Below are 22,599 nucleotides of genomic sequence, written 5' to 3'. Positions count from 1 at the left end.
ATTTTTCATTTTGATGGTCATGATATATTGGTTAATAAAAATGTTTTGGGCTTCCCTGGTGGCTCAGTAGTAGAGAATCCACCTGCCAATGCAGAAGACATTGGTTTGATCCCTGGTCCAAGAATATCCCACATGCCTTGGAGCAACTAAGCCCGTGCGCCACAACTATTGAGCCTGTGCTTTAGAGAGCTGCAACTCCTGAGCCCATGTGCTGCAATTACTGAAGCCCAAGCACCCTGGAGCCCGTGCTCTGCAACAAGAGAAGCCCCCACAGTGAGAAGCCCAGGTACCGCAACTAGAGAGTAGCCCCTGCTCTTCAAACTAGAGAAATGCCCATGCGGCAATGAAGACCCAGCACAGCCAAAAATAAAATTAAATAAGCAAATAAATAACTTTTTTAATGCTTTTATCAAAAACTATTGTCATGTTATTATTTCTTTTTTACATGTCCTTGATTATTGGTAATTCTACCATCAAAATAGTTGGAATTATTAATAATTATTTTTTATTTCCTCATTGACTTGGCATACCACTAGGCTCTTGATAAATAAAATTTTAAAGGGTCACATGGGTGAGAGAACAATCAAGAATTTTAAAGTGAACTGGGTTCAAATCTTGGCTCAGCCACTGTGATTTTGAGCAAATTGTTTTACTTCTGATTATCATGACATTTTTGAGATGGTGATAACTGCATCACAGTGTATAATGAAAACTATATGATAAAATATACTGAAAATACTGAGCTTAGTACCTAAAACAAAGCCAGTGTATATATATAATTCTTTGTATATGTTATTTCTAAACTGTCCATCCATTCAGAATTGAACTTCCTGGGAGAAATTGCTTCTCTGTTTGTCTCAGGGAGAGTGTTCAAGAGTGAAGGACACAGACAGAGCAGGCCTAAAGAAAGAAAAAGACTGAAATCCAACTCATGGGCCAAAATACTTAATAACTAGAAAAATAAGAATGTCTTTTAATAAACTCAACCATATAAATATTTATATTTATAAAAATAACTGCTGGTAAGCAAGTAAGTTCTAATGACTATATGACCCAAGAAAACCTACAGATTCAATGCAATCCCTATCAAATTACCAATGGTATTTTTTACAGAACCAAAACAAAAAAAACTTTAAATTTGTTTAGAGACACAAAAGACCCCAAATAGACAAAACAATCTTGAGAAAGAATAGAACTGGAGGAATCATAATCCCTGACTTCAGACTATACTATAAAGCTACAATAATCAAAACAGTATAGAACTGATACAAAAACAGACACACAGATCAATGGAATATGATAGTAATCCAAGAAATAAACCCACATACTAATGGTTAATTAATCCATGACAAGACAAGAATGTACAATAGAGAAAAGATAGTCTCTTTAATAAGTGGTGCTGGGAAGACTGGACAGCTACACATAAAAGAATGAAATTAGAACATTCTCGAACACTATTATGAAAAATAAACTCAAAATGGATTAAAGACTTAAATGTGAAACCAGATAATATTAAACTCCTAGAGGAAGGCATAGGCAGGACACTCTTTGACAAAAATCACAGCAATTTTTTTTTCTTTTGATCTTTCTCCTAGAGCAATAGAAACAAAACCAAAAATAAACAAATAGGACCTAATCAAACATAAAAGCTTTTGCACAGCACAGACAACCATAGCAAAAAGACAACCTACAGAATGAGGAAAAATATTTGTGAAGGATTTGACCTACAAGGGATTAATTTCTAAAATATGCAAACAGCTCAGACAGCTCAGTATCAGAAAATAAACAATCAATCAAAAAAAAAAATGGGCAGAGGACCTAAACAGACATTTCTACAAAGAAGATATGCAGATGGTCAACAGGGACAGAAAAAGATGCTTAAAGTCAGTAGATCTGGGTCTGAAACCGTGTTCTCTCAATCACTTGTTGTGTGACTTTGGGCAAGTCAATCTACCTCCATGAGTCACAGTCATTTGTAAAAAGGGGGACAGCGATAAGACTTACTCCATAAACTTTGTGGTGAGGATTAAATAAGTCAATGTGTGTAAAAACCTAGCAGGATATGTGTACCCAACATGCACACAATAAACATTTCACTGCCACAATATACTGACTTGTCAAGCTCAGTGAAGTTCTGGGGCTACATGCTGATCTCTGTAGATTTGAAGAAGGGACATTTGACTGGTTCCTATAAACAAAGTTAGATGCTAAAAGAACATTTTAAAAAGTGACTCAAAATGTATTTTTAAAACAAACTTTAATTTATCCCACATGCCATTTAGAATACAGTAATAGAACAAAGAAAAAATAATAAATTCAGTGTGACCATCACTATAAATGATTACAAACAAAATCTGTTTGCAGATATAAGCTCACTGACCAAGAAAACCTTGTGTTAAGGTTTACAAGAGTGTTAAGGTTTACAAGAGAGTGAAGACTTGAGATTTGGCTGGTCACAGAGGGGACATTCAAAAGAAGGAATATGTGCAATATTCTTTTTTGAATAATTTCCCTTTTTCCTAGAATGAAACAAGTTTCTCACACATTTATTACTTTAACAAAATCCAGACAATGTGTCTTCCAGTGTGTACTTGTTCTGCAATCTTTAATCTTTCAATGTACATTTTTAGACCCTAATTGTTCCTGTGCACTGACAAAATGAATGGAATGATAGAAGTCCCTTAAAGTGGAAAAGAGAACACTGATTTGTTTAAAGGCAAATGTCACATACCAAATGATCTCTATCATATTTAGAGTGATATTTACAAGAAAAAACTAGAACCAAGCAACTGAAATGTTTCTCTACCCAAAAGGAGCAGAAGAATGAACATCACAGAGCAAGTACTGTACATTAATTCAGAAAAGAATTTGATGCCAAAATATGGTAATAAACTGCTCCACTGACTTTCTCGTTTTGTGGCTTTAGTATTTACAGGAGCCAATTCATGGCTCCTGAAAATGGGCTGTGAACACTGGAGTCCTGACTGCTCAGCTCTGGGGCTAAGCAGCGGGATACAGGCCAAGCTCCTCTAACACAACGAGATGAACCAGCTCTTTAAAGACAACAGATATGGATTCACAGAGCATCCTCGGTTTCTCCTTTGCTTCCTTCCAGGCCTGTGCTAAATTCTAATGGCCTGGAAGACTCCTCCATTAGAATCTCATCTCCCTGCCTCCCGCCACTTTCCTTGGTCTCTTCATGGATCAATTGTGGTAGGCAGTCCTGCTCTGAGTTACTCCAGACGTAGCCAGGTAAAGTCATGTGGTTGTCGGGCTGTCGGCTGGCCTTCCTGGGTGCTTTGCCTGAGATGAGCCCCATGCGCGTGCTGGCCGCCATCTGCGACTGACTGCTGGTGCTGTGCGTCAACGTGGTGAGCACGGAGCCGTATCTGTGGCCGCCGCACGGGGGCGTCCTTTTCCAGTCCACGGAGAGATTCCATCGACTCCACAACTTCTTCACCTCAGACTGAACCTAAACACCACAAGGACCATTTCATGCATCAAAAACCTTCAGAGGCCCTGCAACCTTACTGGATGGATGTATGCCCTGACTTCATTGATAGTAATAATCACTAAATTTCCACTGTGTACCAGGGACTTTATATATACAGTTGACACTTCAATAATGCAGGGATTAGGGGCCCCCAACACCTGCAGCTGAAAAATTCCCTATGAATTCTCAGTTAGCCTATATCTGGAGTTTCACACGGGTGGACTCAACCAACCCCAGATGGTGCGGTACTGTAGTGCATATATAGTGAAAATGTATAAGTAACAACACAGTTCAAACCTGTGTTGTTCAAGGGTCAACTGTGTATTCTCTCTCAGTCTCTTCCTGAGAGGTGTTATTACTGGAGATGAGCAAACAGGCTTACAGAGAGGCAAAAATATTTGTCCAAGGTTAGTGCTTTAATAGAAGTTGACATGCAGCCAGTATAAATGTGTGACTCATGGGAGAGGAAAAAGAGGGGTCTGCGTTGGAGGAACAATATGGATACACAGTGCCAGCTGAGGCTGTGGAAGGGCATGGAAGCTGCTTATCTGTAAATGGAACTGTTAACCTATCACTCTGCACAAGCATAATGAAGGAGAGAAACCGGGAGGAGGACTGGACTACGAAAAGTGGGCACTGCAAGGGCATTCTTAGCAGGGTAGGGCTCTCGTTTCCATTCTTGCTGCTGAAGATTCAGTTCTGCTACTGCAACTTTCCAGAAGGGAGCTTTTTGAAAGTTCCATGGGAATCAGTAGACACCTGATAAGCTGATGTCACCCAGAAGATTGGTACCATTCTTTCTCTCCTAAATGAACTGAAATTGTCCCATCACCATCTGGTAGTTTAAAAAATGTCACAATGTTCTAATGGGTTATTCCCAGAGAGTTATATTTGATTTTCTTATAGAACTTGAAATTAAATGTAAGTTGAAGCACTGACTGGAATATGATGTTCACTGTCCTTCCAAGTATCAATTTGCATTCCAACAAATTGGGTTTCTGACATCAAGGTCTGCAACTGAATTGACATTGAAAAGTGCTGGAAGAGGAAGACCTTGGCTTATTTACATCAATTCTTGCTTTCTCAAAACAATATATATCTCCTTTCTCCCTGCCCATTCTTTCCTGTAACCCCTGGGGATTCTAAAGAGATTCAGGTCATATTGTGATAGCCATTTATACTCAGAGTTAAACCTACAGGAGGTCTGGGTTCCTTCAGACTTACCTCTCCATTGCAATAGCAGTAGATGATAGACACAAAGAAACCCTGGAGGAGAAAATAGAATGTTTTAATTAATTAATTTTAATTATGAAGATTAGGGCACTAAAGCATCTTGTATCAAAATGCATATTTTGAAAAACAGGGTATTTTTAAATGATTCCTCCAGAAAATTATACAAGTTATTCTCTCCTAATATTCCAAATCCTTAAATATACATGAAAGTTGTCTGAGATCTTTCCTTGGTGTCAAATTAACCAAATAAATAAATAAAATACTCCAGGACACATGAATAACTGATTTGTATCATGTTAATTTCATGTTTGCCACTCAGAATCACAGAACATCCCCTAGCTGGTAAGTGAAATTTATACACTGTGAAATGTTGGCAACTATAGGTGTAGGGTATATTATAGTGAAAACACAAACTTTTTTTTTCCCACTCATTCAAAAATATTTGTTGACTTTATACACTGTGAAATGCTCAGTGTTACAGAGATAAACAATTTAATCAACACAGATAAGGTCCCTGTTCTCTTGCAGCTTATATTCTGGAAGAGAATACAGATGAATAAAATATAAACAAATAGCCACAGGAGAAAATCGTAAAATGATGAGATAAAGACTATTCAGGCAAAACAAGTGGTGGTGGAAGAGAAGAGTGGAGAAGGTCTATCAGAGGGGGAACTCGATGAAGACCTCTCTGAGAGGGTGACATTTAAGCTGATTTGAATGAGAAGAAGCCAGGCCATAAGAATATTAGAGGGAAGAGCATTCCAGGCAGAGAAAACAGCAAGTACTGCCCCTGAGGCAGAAGTGAACCTGAGGAACAGAAACTGTGGATGAGCTAGTGTGGCTCAGACTTAGTGGGCAGCATGGACCTTAGTGAGATGAGGTCACAGCTGGGCAGGATCCCTGCAACGTAGGGCTGTGCACACAAGCAAACAGTGTTTGGATTTCATTCTGACTGCAATGAGAAGCCTCTGGATGTGTTCAGCTGATAAGTGACGTGGTCAGATTTATCTTTAAGAGTCTTCAGACTATTCTATGAAGACTAGGTTGAAGGCCAGGAGGTGGCAGCAAATGAGTAGCAGGAAGAAGAGTTAGGAGGTGTGTTTAGCCATCCATGTGAGGGATGATGGTATCGTGTTTTGTACTGAGATCAAATGTATGGAAGCAACCTCTTCCTCTTTCTTGTCTCCCCTTCCCTTTTTTCCTCTCACCTGCCTATCCTGTCTTTTGTTTTCACTGACCTTCCATATACACACACAGATTCCTGCTCCAAAGGTGTCACATATGTTACAGCAATATGCTTTCTTGTCTCACAGCCCAGGCTCCTGCTGTGGTAAGAGGTTAACCTGACCTCCTCAGGACAGAAAAGCACAGGTGCCAGAAAACAGTCCCTTTCCTGGCCCTTGGGAGACGGGTGGGTGGTGCATGAAAGTCAGAGAAGAGGCAGAGACATGACCTTGCAATTTGGCAGCACCAGAGGGGGTTAGAGGAGCGGGGGTGGAGAGGAGAGCAAAATATAGAAATCACATTACTAGATGGCACTCTCTACCTGAAAGGAGTTGAAAAAGAGCTCACAGTGCATCCGAATCTCCCACCCCAGCCCCGCAAAGGAATGGGGCAGACACACGAACACGATGTAATGCACACCAAAGACCAGGACCAGCACCAGTGTGGATTTGGCGAGTTTCCTGGAAGAGAACAGCAAGTCTTTTAATTAGTCAATATAGAGTGCCCTTCTGTAGACATTGGAGAAGGAAATGGCAACGCACTCCAGTATTCTGGCCTGGAGAATTCTATGGGCTGGATAGTCCATGGAATTGGACTATTCCAAAGAGTTGGGCAAAGAGTTGGACACGACTGAGCGACTTCACTTCACTTTTCTGTAGACATGTGCATGCAAAGTTGCTTCAGTCATGTCCAACTCTTTGAGACTCTATGGGCTGTAGCCAGCCAGGCTCCTCTGTCCATGGGATTCTCCAGGAAAGAGTACTGAAGTGGGTTGCCATTTCCTCCTCCAGGGGATATTCCTGACCCAGGGATCGAACCCACATTTCCTGCATTGTGGGAGGATTCTTTACCACTGAGCACTGGGGAAGCCCCCTGTACACATAACTTTCTGGAAAAAATAAAGCTTAGCAGAACTAACAGGGACTGATTTCCCCATCTCTGACCCACTACTTCTGCTAACTTTTCCCTGCCTCCCTCTTCTTCCTGTCACTTCTATTCTAAATCGGCAGTTTATTCTCATTTCCGGTGATTACTATCCCCTGAAAAGAAGTGAAAGTTGATCAGCCATGTCTGACTCTTTGCAACCCCGTGGACTGTAGTCTGCCAGGTTCCTCTGTCCATGGAATTCTCCAGGCCAGAATACTGGAGTGGGTTGCCGTTTCCTTCTTCAGAGGGTCCTCCTGACCCAGGAACCGAAGCTGGTTCTGTTGCTTTGTAGGCAGATTTCTTTACTATCTGAGCCACCAGGAAAAACCACAATTATCCCCTAAGTCTTTCTAATCTCATTTCTACTCTTTTTGCTTAAAGGATACTATTTTCATAAAATTGTAAAATGCCTTTTTTTTTTCTGTCCTAAATCTTCAGCTTCAACGTTTGAGATGTAAGAAGTGTCTCTTTCTCTAAGAATCATTTAATACCCCAATAATCTCAAAGTAAAGTCAATCCTAAAGGAAATCAGTCCTGAATATTCATTGGAAGGACTGATGCTGAAGCTGAAGCTCTAATACTTTGGCCACCTGATGGGAAGAACTGACTCACTAGAAAAAACCCTGATGCTCGGAAAGATTGAAGGCAGGAGGGGAAGGGGACGACAGAGGATGAGATGATTGGATGGCATCACCGACTCAACGGACATAAGTTTGAGTAAGCTCCGGGAAGTTAGAGATGGACAGGGAAGCCTGGCATGCTACAGTCTATGTGGTCACAAAGAGTTGGACACAACTGAGTGACTGAACTAACTAAAAAAATCTCAAAGGATTGTAACCTTCTTCCTTCCCTATCTAGTCTTTCCTTCAGTGTTCTTCCTTCCTTTCTTTTGTCCTTCCTTCCTTCTTTCCTTTCTTTCTTTCCCTACTTACTTATTTTTTTTCTTTTTGGAAGTAGGCTGACTATCTAGTTTCAAAGATAATCCACTCTTTGTTCTCACCAGAGTTTTTCAAGTCTCTTGGGCAACTTTCTACTGAAAGTATAATTTCACATCGTTCAGAAATAAAGGAAATAGTAGCTTTTATTCAGAACTAGAGAAATAAGCATCTTTCAAACACAAGTGCACTTTTTCATTTTATGAAGATTGAAAGGCTACTTACATTTTTCCATTTCTATCATCCTTTGACCTTTGTCTTCACCAATGGGATGTGACATGAGACAAGCTATCCTAGTATAGCATGGACCCTTTACTGTAAATGCTTAGGCACAATTTATGGTACTACCACTTCCACCATACTGCAAATAACTGGAGCTAGCAGCTGAGCACTCGTTCATACTGTGCATCCTATTCTAGACCTCGGTCCATCTGTACCTGTAGTCTTTTCTGCCTGACAGTAAATGCTTCCTACATGGTATAGAGGAATGTTTGTGAGAGAAGATGGAAATGCTGGTTATGATTTCTTCCTTTCTGTGTCTGAGATAGCATTTCATGACAACGTGAGGCAGAAAGAAATAGATTCTTGTTTGGGGATTGCAAAAACTAATCCACATGCTCCTGACTATTGGGTGTATATGTTCAGTTGCCTAAAAGCCACTTCCAAAATGACTTAGAACCTCTGAAATGATAATTGGAAAAAACAGACATAGTCTTAAAATAGTTTGATAGTGATTATAAATACTTAGGATATTCCTGGTAGCTCAGACAGTAAAAAATCTGCCTGCAATGCGGGAAACCCAAGTTTGATCCCCGGGTCAGGAAGAACTCCTGGAGAAGGCAATGGCAACCCTCTCCAGTACTCTTTCCTGAAGAATCCCATGGACAGAGTAGCCTGGTGGGCTACAGTCCAAGGGGTCACAAAGAGTCGGACACAACTGAGTGACTAACACTTTCATATTCATAAATACTTAATTTGTCCTTTTTTTGAACAAAGACTGAATAATAGACCTCCTTCAATCAGTACTTTTGAAAGTTCTTAAAAATCAGTTATTTGGGAGGTGCCAATTTGATAGGAAGGTTTCTCAGGTGGCACAGTGGTAAAGAATCTGCCTCGCAGTGCAGGAGAGGCAGGAAACTCAAGTTCAATCCCTGGGTCAGGACGATCCCTTAGAGAAGGATACGACAACCCACTCCAGTATTCTTGCCTGGGAAAATCCCATGAACAGAGGAGCATGATGGGCTACAGGCCATGGGGTCACAGAAGCAGACATGACTGAGCACACAACACACCCAATCTGATGGGCAGGCTGGAACAATATAGCAAATAAATTTTCTTGATTTTTGTTGTGTGTGTGTGCTCAGTCGCTAAGCCCTGTCTGACTTTTTGTGACATCCTAGACTGTAGCCTACCAGGCTCCTCTGTCGATGGGATTTCCCAGGCAAGAATACTGGAGTGGGTTGCCATTTCCTCCTTCAGGCGATCTTCTTGAACCAAGGATAGCACCTGCATCTCCTGCTTGGCAGGTGGATTCTTTACCACTGAACCACCAGGTGAGCCCTGGTTACAAAGTTTATTATAAAATCCCAGTTGCTAAGAACATATTTTTAAAAACATACTTAGAATTTAAGCATGTGGTAAGGTCTGTTGTTATTTATATTTTCCTAAAATATATATACTTTTCTGACAAATAGCACAATTAAACCAAACAAAAATACATGTTCACAATTTAGTCTCTTAGAGACATTTCAGATCAATTGATACCTGTCCTTTAGTCTAAATAGTAACCAAAATATTTTCTTTTATGGATGTCTGTCCTGGAATTACCTGTATTGTTTTCTGGTGTCATGCCCAACCACATTGGTCTCCCAGATTTTAGTAGCCAGAACTCTAACAGTATTCAGAAACAGGATAAAATTCAGCTGAAAAAGAAAATAATATTACAAAGAATTATAACTTAGTCTTCAAGTTGTTTGCAAAAATTTACATAAATTGAACTTATTTGTATTCAAAGACTGAAAATTACTGATTCTGTAAATGTGAATAAGGAAACCTCAGATAAGATATTAGAAAGATAGTGATTCTTGATGTACCCTTATGATAACACAGAGAAAATTTCAACAACACTAGAAATCAGAAATACCAGAGGATAATCTGCCAGAGTCCATGGGGGATTTCCAGGCCAAAGTTCAAATGAAGTTCTGTGGCAGACTGGTTAAAGGATAATAGTTACTATATAAATGTAACTGACTGCCTTTTCAAAATGAATTACCCATCTCTGTATCTATTTGGGAGAAGGCAATGGCACCCCACTCCAGTACTGTTGCCCAGAAAATCCCATGGATGGAGGAGCCTAGTAGGCTGCAGTCCATGGGGTCGCTAAGAGTCAAACATGACTGAGCGACTTCACTTTCACTTTCCACTTTGATGCATTGGAGAAGGAAATGGCAACCCACTCCAGTGTTCTTGCCTGGAGAATCCCACGGACGGAGAACCCCGGTAGGCTGCAGTCCATGGGGTCGCACAGAGTCGGACACGACTGAAGCGACTTAGCAGCAGCAGTATCTATTTTAGGGAGAATAATAGGGTTGCTTTGGGGATGCTGTCTCTTCTACGATGTATGAAAAGCACTGGGTGAAGTATATGTAAGGTTAAGGGGGAAAAAAAAAGCCAGGTAAGATGCTGTATAAGATAAGAAAAGGTCCCAGTGTTGGCAGTTAAATTGAGATATGAGCACCACCAGAGACAATCAAGTTCTGGCTTTAAAAAGGAGAGAGTGAGGAAAAGATATTGGACATTTTATGTCCAAGGGCCTCAAGGATTAGTGAAGAGGTCCAAAATGAAAAAGAAGAAAAGATCTCCAGGTCAGGGTTCATAAAGAGGTGGAAGCCCGAACCCCCTGGGTCCCTTCATTCAAGGAGATGTCTACAGTCCAGGAAGTGCCAGTACTTAGGAATAATGGAAATGTGGATTACCAAGAGTGGGTTAGTGTTAATGCCAGAGTAACAGTTCAAAGGGAGGACCTATCAACTCTGCATCCTGGGATAACTTATCCTGCAGAGTCTTCAGTCCTTTCTGGAATTTGGAGAATTTTGGTTATTGGGTGATTTATGTGCCCCATTACCCAATCGAGTTTATCATCTGCATCAGCCCTTACCATTTTTGCCATCCTACCACTGACTACTCCATAGGCAACTCTCACCAATTTCACAGCTTCCCACAAGAATTGGGGGTCTTGAGCCCCATATCCTAGAGAAAGGACAGAGCTGTGCTGTGAACTTGTGGAATAAGGATGTCTTCAGGTTAATAAGAGCTACTGAGTATTGAACACTCTCTCTAGTTCACATAAATATGTTCACATAAATATGAAACAGGCATGTTTATTACGTATAAAGAAACTCTAGCTCAAGGAGGTTAGCTGATTTAACATAGACTACCCAGCTACCTGGAGAAGGCAATGGCAACCCACTCCAGTACTCCTGCCTGGAAAATCCCATGGGAGGAGCCTGGTAGGCTGCAGTCCACGGGGTCACTAAGAGTCGGACACGACTGAACGGCCTCACTTTCACTTTTCACTTTCACGCATTGGAGAAAGAAATGGCAACCCACTCCAGTGTTCTTGCCTGGAGAATCCCAGGGACGGGGGAGCCTGGTGGGCTGCTGTCTATGGGGTCCCACAGAGTCGGACACAACTGAAGTGACTTAGCAGAGACCCAGCTACCAGCTGGAATTTGAGCCAGGTCTATATGAGTCTGTATTATGGAATTCTTAACCATTATCTTTATTTTTTAATTAAATTGAATTTTTTAATTTATTGAGGTAACATTAGTTTATAACAATACATAAGTTTCATGTATACAACGTTATATTTCAGTTTCAGTATATACTACAGCATGTTTAACACCAAAAGTCAGTTTCTATCCTTCGCCTTTACCCCTTTCGTCCACCACACCCCCTTCCTCTCTGGTAAACTCTGTATCTAAGTATTTATTTTTATTTAGTTTGGTTTGCTCATTTACTTTGTTTGAGGGGTTTTTTAAATTTTTCTATATCCCACATATAAGTGAAATCATACAATATTTGTCTTTCTCTGTCTTGATTTATTTTAGTTGGTGTAATATCCTCAAGGTCCATCTGTGACACAAATGGCAAGGTTTCACCTTTTATAGCTGAGTCATATTCCACTGTGTCCTTGAGTGTGTGTGTAGATAAATATAGATATATAGGTATCACGTCTTCTATGTCTGTTCATCTATCAATGGGCACTTGGGTTGTTTCCATATCTTGACTATTGTAAAAGAAAATGCTGCTAGGACTATAGCGGTGCATATATCTTTTTGAATTAATGTCTTTGCATTTTTTGAGTAAATAGCCAGAGGTGGAAAAACTGGATTGTATATGATAGTGTCATTCTTCATTTTCTAAGGAATCTCAATACTGTTTCCATAGTAGCTACACCAATTCACATTCTCCACATTCTCTCCAACATTTCTTATTTCTCATTTTTTGATAATAGCCATTCTAATGGACATGGAATGATACCTCACTGTGGTTTTGATTTGCATTTCCCTAATAATTAGTGATATTGAACATCTTTTTGGTGCTTGTTGATCATCTGTATATCTATTCAGCTCCTCTACCCATTTGTTTTTTTGTTGTTGTTTAGTTGTGTAAGTTCTTTATATGTGTTGGGTATTAGTCCCATTATTAGAATAATGATATATGATTTGTAAATACTTCCCCCATTTGGTAGGCTGTCCTTTTTGCTGCTGATAGCTTTCTTTGCTATGCAGAGGCTTTCTAATTTGATACAGTCCCATTTGTTTATTTTTGCTTTTGTTTCCCTTGCCTGAGGAGACACACCCAGAAAGAAATTGCTAAGATCCATGCCAAAGAGCATACTGCTTATGTTTACTCCTAGGAGTTTACAGTTTCAGGTCTTACATCCAAGTCTAATCCACTCTGAGTTGATTTTTGGGTATTGTGTGAGATAGTGGTCCATTTTCATTCTTTTGCAAATGGCAATCCAGTTTTCTCAACACCGTTTTTGAAAAGACTATACTTTCTCCATTGCATGTTCTTTGTTCCTTTGTTGTAAACTGATTGTCAATATATGCGTACGTTTATTGCTGGTCTCTCAATTCTGTTCCACTCCACTGTGTCTGATTTTCAGCCAATACTATTCTGTTTTGACTACTATAACCGTGTAATAATTTTGAAATCAGGGAGAGTTATATTGCCAGCTTTGTTCTTTTTTCTCAGGATGTCTTTTGCTATTCAGGAAACTTTTGTGGCTGTATATACTTTTTTTTTTAATTTTCGTGTTCTAGTTTTGTGTATAATGTCCTTGGGATTTTGATGGGGATTGCATTGAATATGTATATTTCTTTGGGTAATGTAGACATTTTCACAATATTATTTCTTCCAATCCATCAGCACAGACTGTTTTCCCATTTCTTTGTGTAGTCTTCAATTTCTTTCACCCTGTCTTATAGTTTTCAGTGTAGATATTATTCACCTCTTTGTTAAATTTGTTCCTAGGTATTTTATTCTTTTTGCTACAGTTGTAAATGGGATTGCTTTCTTAGTTTTTCTTCTTACTAGTTCATTGTTAGTGTATAGAAACGCAATGATTTAGTATATTGATTTTGCACCCTGAAACTGTAATGAACTTACTAGTTCTAACAGTTCTTTTATGGAGTCATCAGGGGTTTTTACATACAAAATCATGTCATCCGCAAATAGCATTAGTTTGACTTTTTCCTTTTTAATTTGGATGCTTTTTATTTCCATTTCTGGCCTAACTGCTCTAGCTAGGGCTTCCAATACTACGTTAAATAACAGTGGTAAGTGTGGGCAACCTTGTCTTGCTCCTGATCTTAGAGGGATAGGTTTCAGTTTTTCATTGTTAAGTATGATGTTAGCTGTGATTATCATGTATGGTCTTTATTATGTTGAAGTACATTCCTTTGATATCCATTTTATTGAGTTTTTTAATCATCGCTGGACATTGAATCTTATCAATTACTTTTTATACATCTATTGAGATGGACAGGGAGGCCTGGCATGCTGCAGTCCATGAGGTCACAAAGAGTTGGACACGACTGAGCAACTGAATTGAACTGAACTGAATTGAGATGATCATGTGATTTTTATCTTTCATTTTTTTAATGTGGTATATCATGATAGATTTGCAGTCATTGAACCATCCTTGAATCCCTGGAATGAATATCACTTTATATAATGTATGCTCCTTTTAATATATTATTGTATTAAGTTTGCTAATATTTTGTTGAGGGTTTTTATAATATTTTATTGGGCTTCATTTGTTCTTCTTTTCTAGTTCACTTAGGTGTAAAGTTAGATTGTTAGACTGTTATTTGAGATTTTTCTTGTTTGAGATATGCCTGTATTGCTACAGACTTCCCTCTTTAGTACTACCTTTGCTACATCATATGGATTTTGGTATGTTGTATTTTCATTTATCTTAATTTTTTTTCATTTCTACTTTGATTTATTCTTTGTTGTTGTTGTTCAGTTGACTGGTCATGTCCAACTCTTTGCGACCCCATGGACAGCAGCACAGCAGGCTTCCCTGTCCATCACCAACCCCTGGAGCTTGCTCAAACTCATGTCCATTGAGTCAGTGATGCCATCCAACCATCTCATCATCTGTCATTCCCTTCTTATCCTGCCTTCAAGTTCTCCAGCATCAGGGTCTTTTCTAACGAGTCAGCTCTTTGCATCAGGTGGCCAAAGTATTGGAGCTTCAGCTTCAGCATCAGCCTTTCCAGTGAATATTCAGGATTGATTTCCTTTAGGATTGATAGCAGAGAAGGCAATGGCACCCCACTCCAGTACTCTTGCCTGGAAAATCCCATGGACGGAGGAGCCTGGTGGGCTGCAGTCCATGGGGTCGCTAAGAGTCGGACACGACTGAGTGACTTCACTTTCACTTTTCACTTTTCACTTTCATGCATTGGAGAAGGAAATGGCAACCCACTCCAGTGTTCTTGCCTGGAGAATCCCAGGGAAGGCTGAATCTGGTGGGCTGCTGTCTATGGGGTCGCACAGAGTCAGACACGACTGAAGCGACTTAGCAGCAGCAGTAGCAGCAGCAGGATTGATAGGTTGGTTCTCTGTGCAGTCCAAGGGACTCTCAAGGGTCTTCTCCAACACTGTAGTACAAAAGCATAAATTCTTTGGCTCTCAGCCTTCCTTATAGTCCAACTCTCACATCCATACACAACTACTGGAAAAACCATAGCTTTGACTATATGGACCTTTGTAAGAAATGTAGTGTGTCTGCTTTTCAATATGCTGTCTAAGTTTGTCATAGTTTTTCTTCCAAGGAGCAAGCATCTTTTAATTTCATGGCTCCAGTCACCATCTGCAATAATTTTGGAGCCCAAGAAAATAAAGTCACTGTTTCCATTGTTTCCTTAACTATTTGCCATGAAGTAATGGGACCAGATGCCATGATCTTCATTTTTTGAATGTTGAGTTTTAAGCCAGCCTTTTCACTCTCCTCTTTCACTTTCATCAAGAGGCTCTTTAGTTCCTCTTCACTTTCTGCCTTAAGGGTGGTGTCATCTGCATATCTGAGGTTATTGATATTTCTCCCAGCAGTCTTGATTCCAGCTTGTGCTTTATCCAACCTGGCATTTTGCATGATGTACTCTGCATAGAAGTTAAATAAGCAGAGTGACAACATACAGCCTTGATGTACTCCTTTCCCAATTTTGAATCAGTCCGTTTTTCCATGTCTGGTTCTAACTGTTGCTTCTTGACCTGCATACAGGTTTCTCAGGAGGCAGGTCAGGTGGTCTGGTATTCTCATCTCTTGAAGAATTTTCCTCAGTTTTTTGTGATCCACACAGTCAAAGGATTTAGCGTAGTCAATGAAGCAGATGTTTTTCTGGAATTCTCCTGCTTTTTTGCTGATCCAACAGATGTTGGCAATTTGATCTCTGGTTTCTCTCCCTTTTCTAAATCCAGCTTGAACATCTAGAAGTTCTCAGTACACATACCACTGAGGCTTAGCTTGGCGAATTTTGAGTGTTATTTTGCTAGCATGGGAAATTAATGCAATTGTGCAGTAGTTTGAACATTCTTTGGCATAGTTCTTCTTTGGGATTGGAATGAAAATTGACCTTTTCCAGTCCTGTGGCCACTGCTGAGTTTTCCAAATTTGTTGGCATATTGAGTGCAGCACAGCATCATTTTTAAGATTTGAAATCACTCAGCTGGAATTCCATCACTTCCACTAGTTTTGTTCATAGATATGCTTCCTAAGGCCTTACTTGACTTCACACTCGACGATGTCTGGCTCTACATAAGTGATCACACCATTGTGGTTATCTGCGTCATTAAGATCTTTTTTGTAGAGATCTTCTTTGTATTCTTGCCACCTCTTCTTAATATCTTCTTCTTTGACCCAAAAGCTATTCAGTAGCATGTTTTTTTAGTCTCAAAATGTTTATTATTTTTTTCAGCTTTCTTCTTGTATTTGATCTCTAGTTTCATACCAAAGGAGTTTCCCTTGTGGCTCAAGAGGGTAAAGAATCTGCCTGCAGTGCAGAAGACCTGGGTTCAATCCCTGGATAGGGAAGGGCCCCTGGAGAAAAGAATGGCAACCCACTCCATTATTCTTGCTTGGAAGATCCCATGAGCACAGGAACCTGGTTGGCTATAGTCCATGGGGTCACAAAAAGTTGGCACAACTGAGCAACTAACACTTTCATTTTTCATGCCAAAGAGATTGATAAACTGTTTATGTTTCATGTCTGTGCTCTAAATTTATGTTTTCTGGTCACCATAAGTGTTCTCTTAGCTTCATTGACTAATATATCCCATTCCTTCCTCAGATTTGGGAAATTCTCAGCTATTATTTTTTTAATATAAACTTTCTTCTCCCTTCTTCCATTCTTCTCCTGCTGGGATACCAGTAATATAATTCTTTCTTTCCTAACAGTTCTTATAGAATGTCTTCTTTTTTTAAGATCTTAATTCTCTTTTCCCTTCTGTCTCTATTATTTCTAGATTTTTATTTTCAAACTCACTAGTTCTCTCTTCCATATGGGCTGCTGTATTTCCAATACCTCCTTCCTCTTATTTATTGAGTCCTTTAGGTCCAGAATTTCACTTTGGTTCTTTTTTAGAGTTCCATTCTCCTTGGTAAAATATTCCTTCTGTTCATCAATTTTATTTCTGAGTTTATTTAACTGTCTTTCTGTATTTTCTTATAGCTTGTTGAGTTTCTTCATGACAACTATTTTGAATTCTCTATCAGTAAAATCACAATATTCTGTGACTTTAAGTTTGGTTTTGCGGGATCTGTCATTTGTTTTTTGTGATACATTGTTACCATGGTTTTCATGGCTCTTGATGAGTTGTTCTTCTGACAGCACATTTGAAGTAGTGAACACTCTTCTTTAGGTAAAGTTTTTTTTTTTTTAACTTGATTCTAAGGATTCAATGGATTAGTAATTAGTAGAGGCCTCACCAGTTTCTGGTCTCTTACCTGAGCTGCTTCTGGTTATATTTGAGAATCAGCCTTTTCCACCTTCCATCAGCTCTGTCAGAGGTGTCATGCATGTCACTGCTTGTGCCTTTGGGGTTATTAGTGCCTTGCTGCTGCTGGCATTGTTACCTGGGACATCAGGGTGGTGGTCACTTCTGCTAGGCCCAGGGTCTCAGTCTCTATTATCCCTGGGGACAGGGGTGACAGGGAGCCAGGGTCACAGGCCCTTTGCCATGGCCAGGGTTGTCAGGCACTACCACTGTGGGTAGGGGCAAATGGAGGAGCCAGAGTAATCGGTATGTCCATAACTGGAGGGACAGGGTCATAGGCCCACAGCCACTACTGCCTGGATCCCTGTGGCCAGGGGCACCCCTTTGACAGGGAGGCTGGAGTCATATGTTCTGCTTCCCCTGATGCTGCCAGGCTCTCTGGGGCTGCAGGCTCAGCTACCATGGCTGGGGTTCCAGGATCACAGGCACCACTTCTGCTGTTCTGGTTCTGCCTCCCCCATGTGTTCCAGTCCACCTTCCTTTGCAAAGGTGCTAAATCACTTCAGCCATGTCCAACTCTTTGTGACCCCATGGACTATAGCCCACAAGGCTCCTCTGTCCGTGGGATATCCCAGTGAAGAATCCTGGAGTAGGTTGCCATGCCCTCCTCCAGGGGACCTTCCCAACCCAGTGATCAAACCCACGTCTCTTATATCTCCTGCATTGGCAGGTGGGTTCTTTTTACCACTAGTGCCACCTAGGAACTCTGGTGTCCTGCTGTGTTGAGCAGAGGCACCATTGTTGAGTTATGGATGTTTTTAGTGGTTGTAGATTGAAGAGAAAAGGCAAAGAGAGTGCCACACACCACAATGATGCTGATGTCATGCTTAATCACAATCTTATACCTTCTTTTCAGGAGGATAAAAAGATCCAAAACATGAGAGCTAAGGGTTTTCATTTATCCTCTCCCACTGCAATATTTGGTTCACATCTATAGAAACGTTTTCAATAAGAAGGTAAGAAGGTACTGCATGTGTATCATATGCGTGCTACTTTCTGAATGGCTAAACTTACTTCATGCTTCATTAATTCCTCTTTCCCTAAGACTATACTCCCTGGTAATACAATGCAGGTGGAAGAGATACTGTGTAGGTGTGAAGGTCCAAGTGCTAGGAGCTGAAGCTGGCAGAGCCACGGAAACAGTACTAGCTGGGTACTGTCACTTGCCATTCCCTATTCCTAGAAAATAAATAATTACAAACGGCTACAGATGAGCCAATCTTTAGCTCCATTTATATTAAGATGCCCAAGATCAGGGACTCTGTACTCAAGTTAGTAGACCATACTAAGTAAATGCAGCCAACTTAGGGGCAGTTCCAAGATGGTGGAGGAATAGGATGGGGAGACCATTTTCTCCCCCACAAATTCATCAAAAGATCATTTGAATGCTGAGCAACTTCCACAAAACTTCTGAATGCTGGCAGAGGACACCAGGCACCTAGAAACGCAGGCTGTTCTTTTTGAAAGTAGGTAGGACAAAATATAAAAGACAAAAAGAGAGACAAAAGAGTTAGGGACAGAGACCTGTCCTGGGGAGGGAGTCGTGAAAGAAAAGTTTCCAAACAGCAGGAAGCCCTCTCACAGGTGGGTCTGTGGGGAGTTTTGGAGTCTCAGAGGGCAACATAACTGGGAGAAAAAAAAAAAAAAACACAGAATAGGCACCTAACCACAACTGCCAGCAGAGAAGTAGCCCAGACGCTCGGCTGGACAGGGAGGTGGGGGCTCATCATCAGTCCTTAGGGTAAGGACCAGGCCTGAATGCCCTGAGGACAATCTGAGGGAGCTAACGTGAGATAGCAACCCAAACTGTGGGATTGCCAAAGAGGGGAAAAAAGAAGAGAATTTTCCCTCAGAAGGCTCTAACCTACGCAGCCTGGCCTGCTCACAGAACAAAGGATTGAACAAATACCAAAGGAGAGCTAGCCAGCTGTGTACAGGTCCCTCCCCACTGCTGGAGGCAGAGAAGCAGGCATGCAACAGCCAGAGCTGGAAAACAAGGGGCTACTCCAATCTTGGCCCTAGGGACCAGCATCCTTCACCAAACTGTGAGCAGGCTCCCAGTTGCTAGCCCCATCTTCCTGGGATCCTGGATAGTTGACACCTGCCAGGAGGATTGCAGCCTGAGATCAGCTCCCTAGAGGATTCACACAGCACACCTGAGATGGTGCTCTTGCAGTGCACCGGGAAACTGAGTGGCAGGGATGGGGGAGGTGATTAAGATACACGGCCCACCTAGGACAGTACGCTCACCAAGCACCTGGTCGTCTGAGCTGCTCGAACCTAGGAAGGGCACAAAATGCAAGCTCAACCGAGTCTGTGCCCTTGCAGAGTACCCGAGAACCTAAACCTAAGCAGCTTAGACCTGGAAAGTGCATGAAATGCAGGGGTACTTTGGACAGTACCCCTGCAGAGCACCCTGGAGCCTGAGCAGCATAGACCTGGAAAGCACACACACCATGAGCTGGGGCAAACCCAGTGTGGTCCATACACTGTGAGCACTTCCCACACACGCCCACAATATTTGTTTGTAGTGTTTCTCCCTCCCCACAACACAAGCGAACAAGTGAACCTAAATAAGTGACCACCTTCACCCCCTTGTGTCAGGGCAGAAATTAGTCACCAAAGAGACTTGCAAACAGAGGAAGCCAAAATAAAGAAGAGGGAACCACTCTGGAAGTGACAGGTGCAATAGATTAAAACCCTGTAGTTAACATTGACTAAGCACCTGATGTGAAGAACTGACTCATTTGAAAAGACCCTGGTGCTGGGAAAGATTGAAGGCGGGAGGAGAAGGGGATGACAGAGGATGAGATGGTTGGATGGCATCACCGACTTGATGGACATGAGGTTGAGTAAACTCCAGGAGCTGTTGATGGACAGGGAGGCCTGGCATGCTGCAGTCCATGGGGTCACAAAGAGTCGAACATGACTGAGTGACTGAACTGAACTGAACTGAAGCATTGGAAGGGGCCTATAGACCTTGAGAACAAGTACAAGCTGGAACAAGGAACTATCTGAAACTGAACTGACTCCACACTGCCCACAACAGCTCCAGAGAAATTCCTAGATATATTTTTACTACTATTATTTTTAATTTTTTTTATCTTTAAGCTCTTTATTATGCCTTTAATTTTCATTTTTATAACCTAGTATTACCTTGAAAAAAAAAAGACCCAACTTTCAAAGCAAATTTCATAGAGCCAGCTAGCTCTCCTTTGGTATTCTCTCAATCCTTTGTTCTGTGAACAGGCCAGGCTATGTGTTAGGTTAGAGCCTTTCATGGGAAAGTTCTTTTTTTCTCTCTGGTTATCCCACAGTTTGGGTTGCTATCTCACATTAGCTCCCTCAGATTGTCCTCAGGTCACTCAGGCCAAGTCCTTACCCTAAGCATGCAGCCTGAGCCTCCCCATCCAGCCCCCACTTGCTGGTGCCAGACACGAGCATCTGGGCTACTTCTCTGCTGGGAGTCGTGGTTAGGCACATATTCTGTGGAGTTTTTTCCTCCTGGTTCTGTTGCCCTCTGAGATTCCAAAACTCCCCACAGACCCACCTGTGAGAAGGCTTCCTGCTGTTTGGAAACTTCTCCTCCTTCACGATTTCCTCCCCAGGATGGGTCTCCATCCCTAACTCTTTTGTCTCTCTTTTTGTCTTTTATATTTTGTCCTACCTCCTTTTGAAGAGAACGGCCTGCATTTCTGGGTGCCTGGTGTCCTCTGCCAACATTCAGAAGTTGTTTTGTCAAAGTTACTCAGCATTCAAATGATCTAATGGTGAATTTGTAGGGGAGAAAGTGGTCTCCCCGTCCTATTCTTCCACCATCTCGGAACCACCACACACAGTGAATTGATTACTGGCTAGATTGCTTTCTCCCTTTTTGACTCCCCCTCTTCTCCTCCTGGTCACCTCTATCTCTCTCCTCCCTCTTTTCTTCTCCATGTAACTCTGTGAACCTCTCTGTGTGTCCCTCACTGTGGAGAATTATTTCACCATTTACCTAGATGTTTTATCATCTGTGCTGTATGCATGGAGAAGTCTTAAGGCTACTGTAGGAATAAGACTGAAAGCCAGAGGCAGGAGGCTTAACTCCAAAACTTGAGAACATCAGAGAACTCCTGATTCCAGGTAACATTAATAGATAAGAGCTTATCGAAAAGCCTCCATACCTACACTGAAACCAAGCTGTACCCAAGAGCCAACAAGTTCCAGAGCAAGACATACCATGCTAATTCTCCAGCAAAGGAGGAACACAACCCTGAGCATTAAAAGACAGGCTGCCCAAAGCCATGTCAAACCCATAGACACCCTAAAACTCACTACTGGACAATTCATTGCACTTCAGAGAGAAGAGATCCAGCTCCACCCAGCAGAACACAGACACAAGCTCCCCTAACCAGGAAACCTTGACAAGCCACTAGTCCAACCACACCTACAAGGAGCATGCTCCACAATAAAGAAGAACCACAAACTTTCAGCTTACAGAAAGGACACCCCAAACACAGCAATTTAAACAAAATGAAAAGGCAGGGAAATATTCAGCAGGTAAAGGAACATGATAAATGCCCACCAAACCAAACAAAAGAGGAGGAGATAGGAAGTCTATCTGGAAAAGAATACCAAATAATGACAGTAAAGATGATCCAAAATCTTGAAAACTAAATGGAGTGACAGATAAATAGTCCAGAGACTATTGAGGATTGAGAAGATGCAAGAAATGTTTAACAAGGATAGAAGTAAAGATGAGGCAATCAATAGTGAATAATGCAATAACTGAGACCAAAAGCACTCTGGAGGGAACCAACAGTAGAATAACTGAAGCAGAAGATAGGATAAGTGAGGTGGAAGATAGAATGGTGGAAATAAATGAAGCAGAGAAGAAAAAAGAATGAAAAGAAATGAGGACAACCTCAGAGACCTCTGGGACAATGTTAAACACTCCAACATTCAAATCATAGGAGTCCCAGAAGAAGAATACAAAAAGAAAGGGCATGAGAAAATACTTGAGGAGATAATAGTTGGAAACTTCCCTAAAATGGGAAAGAAAATAGCCAACCAAGTCCAAGAAACCCAGAGGGTCCCAAACAGAATAAACCCAAGGTGAAACACCCCAAGACATATATTAATCAAACTAATGAAGATCAAACACAAAGAACAAATATTAAAAGCAGTAAGGGAAAAGCAACAAATAACACACAAAGGGATCCCCATAAGGATAAC

At 41.1% G+C, this 22,599-nt stretch overlaps 1 protein-coding gene across 1 annotated transcript in view; it reads right to left on the bottom strand.

Moving 5' to 3' along the window:
• Positions 1 to 1,407: 1,407 nt before the first annotated feature.
• Positions 1,408 to 22,599, bottom strand: part of PTH2R (parathyroid hormone 2 receptor) — an 88,600-nt gene continuing 67,408 nt past the window's right edge. Inside the window, exons 10-13 of the mRNA XM_019976128.2 lie at positions 9,640 to 9,734; positions 6,273 to 6,411; positions 4,718 to 4,759; positions 1,408 to 3,472 (exon numbers count right to left, since the gene is read on the bottom strand). Coding sequence (XP_019831687.2) covers positions 3,077 to 3,472; positions 4,718 to 4,759; positions 6,273 to 6,411; positions 9,640 to 9,734 — 672 coding nt within the window. The 3' untranslated portion in view covers positions 1,408 to 3,076. The remainder of the gene's footprint in view (positions 3,473 to 4,717; positions 4,760 to 6,272; positions 6,412 to 9,639; positions 9,735 to 22,599) is intronic.

The sequence above is a fragment of the Bos indicus genome, chromosome 2, assembly GCF_029378745.1.
Source record: "Bos indicus isolate NIAB-ARS_2022 breed Sahiwal x Tharparkar chromosome 2, NIAB-ARS_B.indTharparkar_mat_pri_1.0, whole genome shotgun sequence".
Taxonomy (NCBI): domain Eukaryota; kingdom Metazoa; phylum Chordata; class Mammalia; order Artiodactyla; family Bovidae; genus Bos; species Bos indicus.
This window is presented reverse-complemented; position numbering and strand designations above follow the sequence as displayed.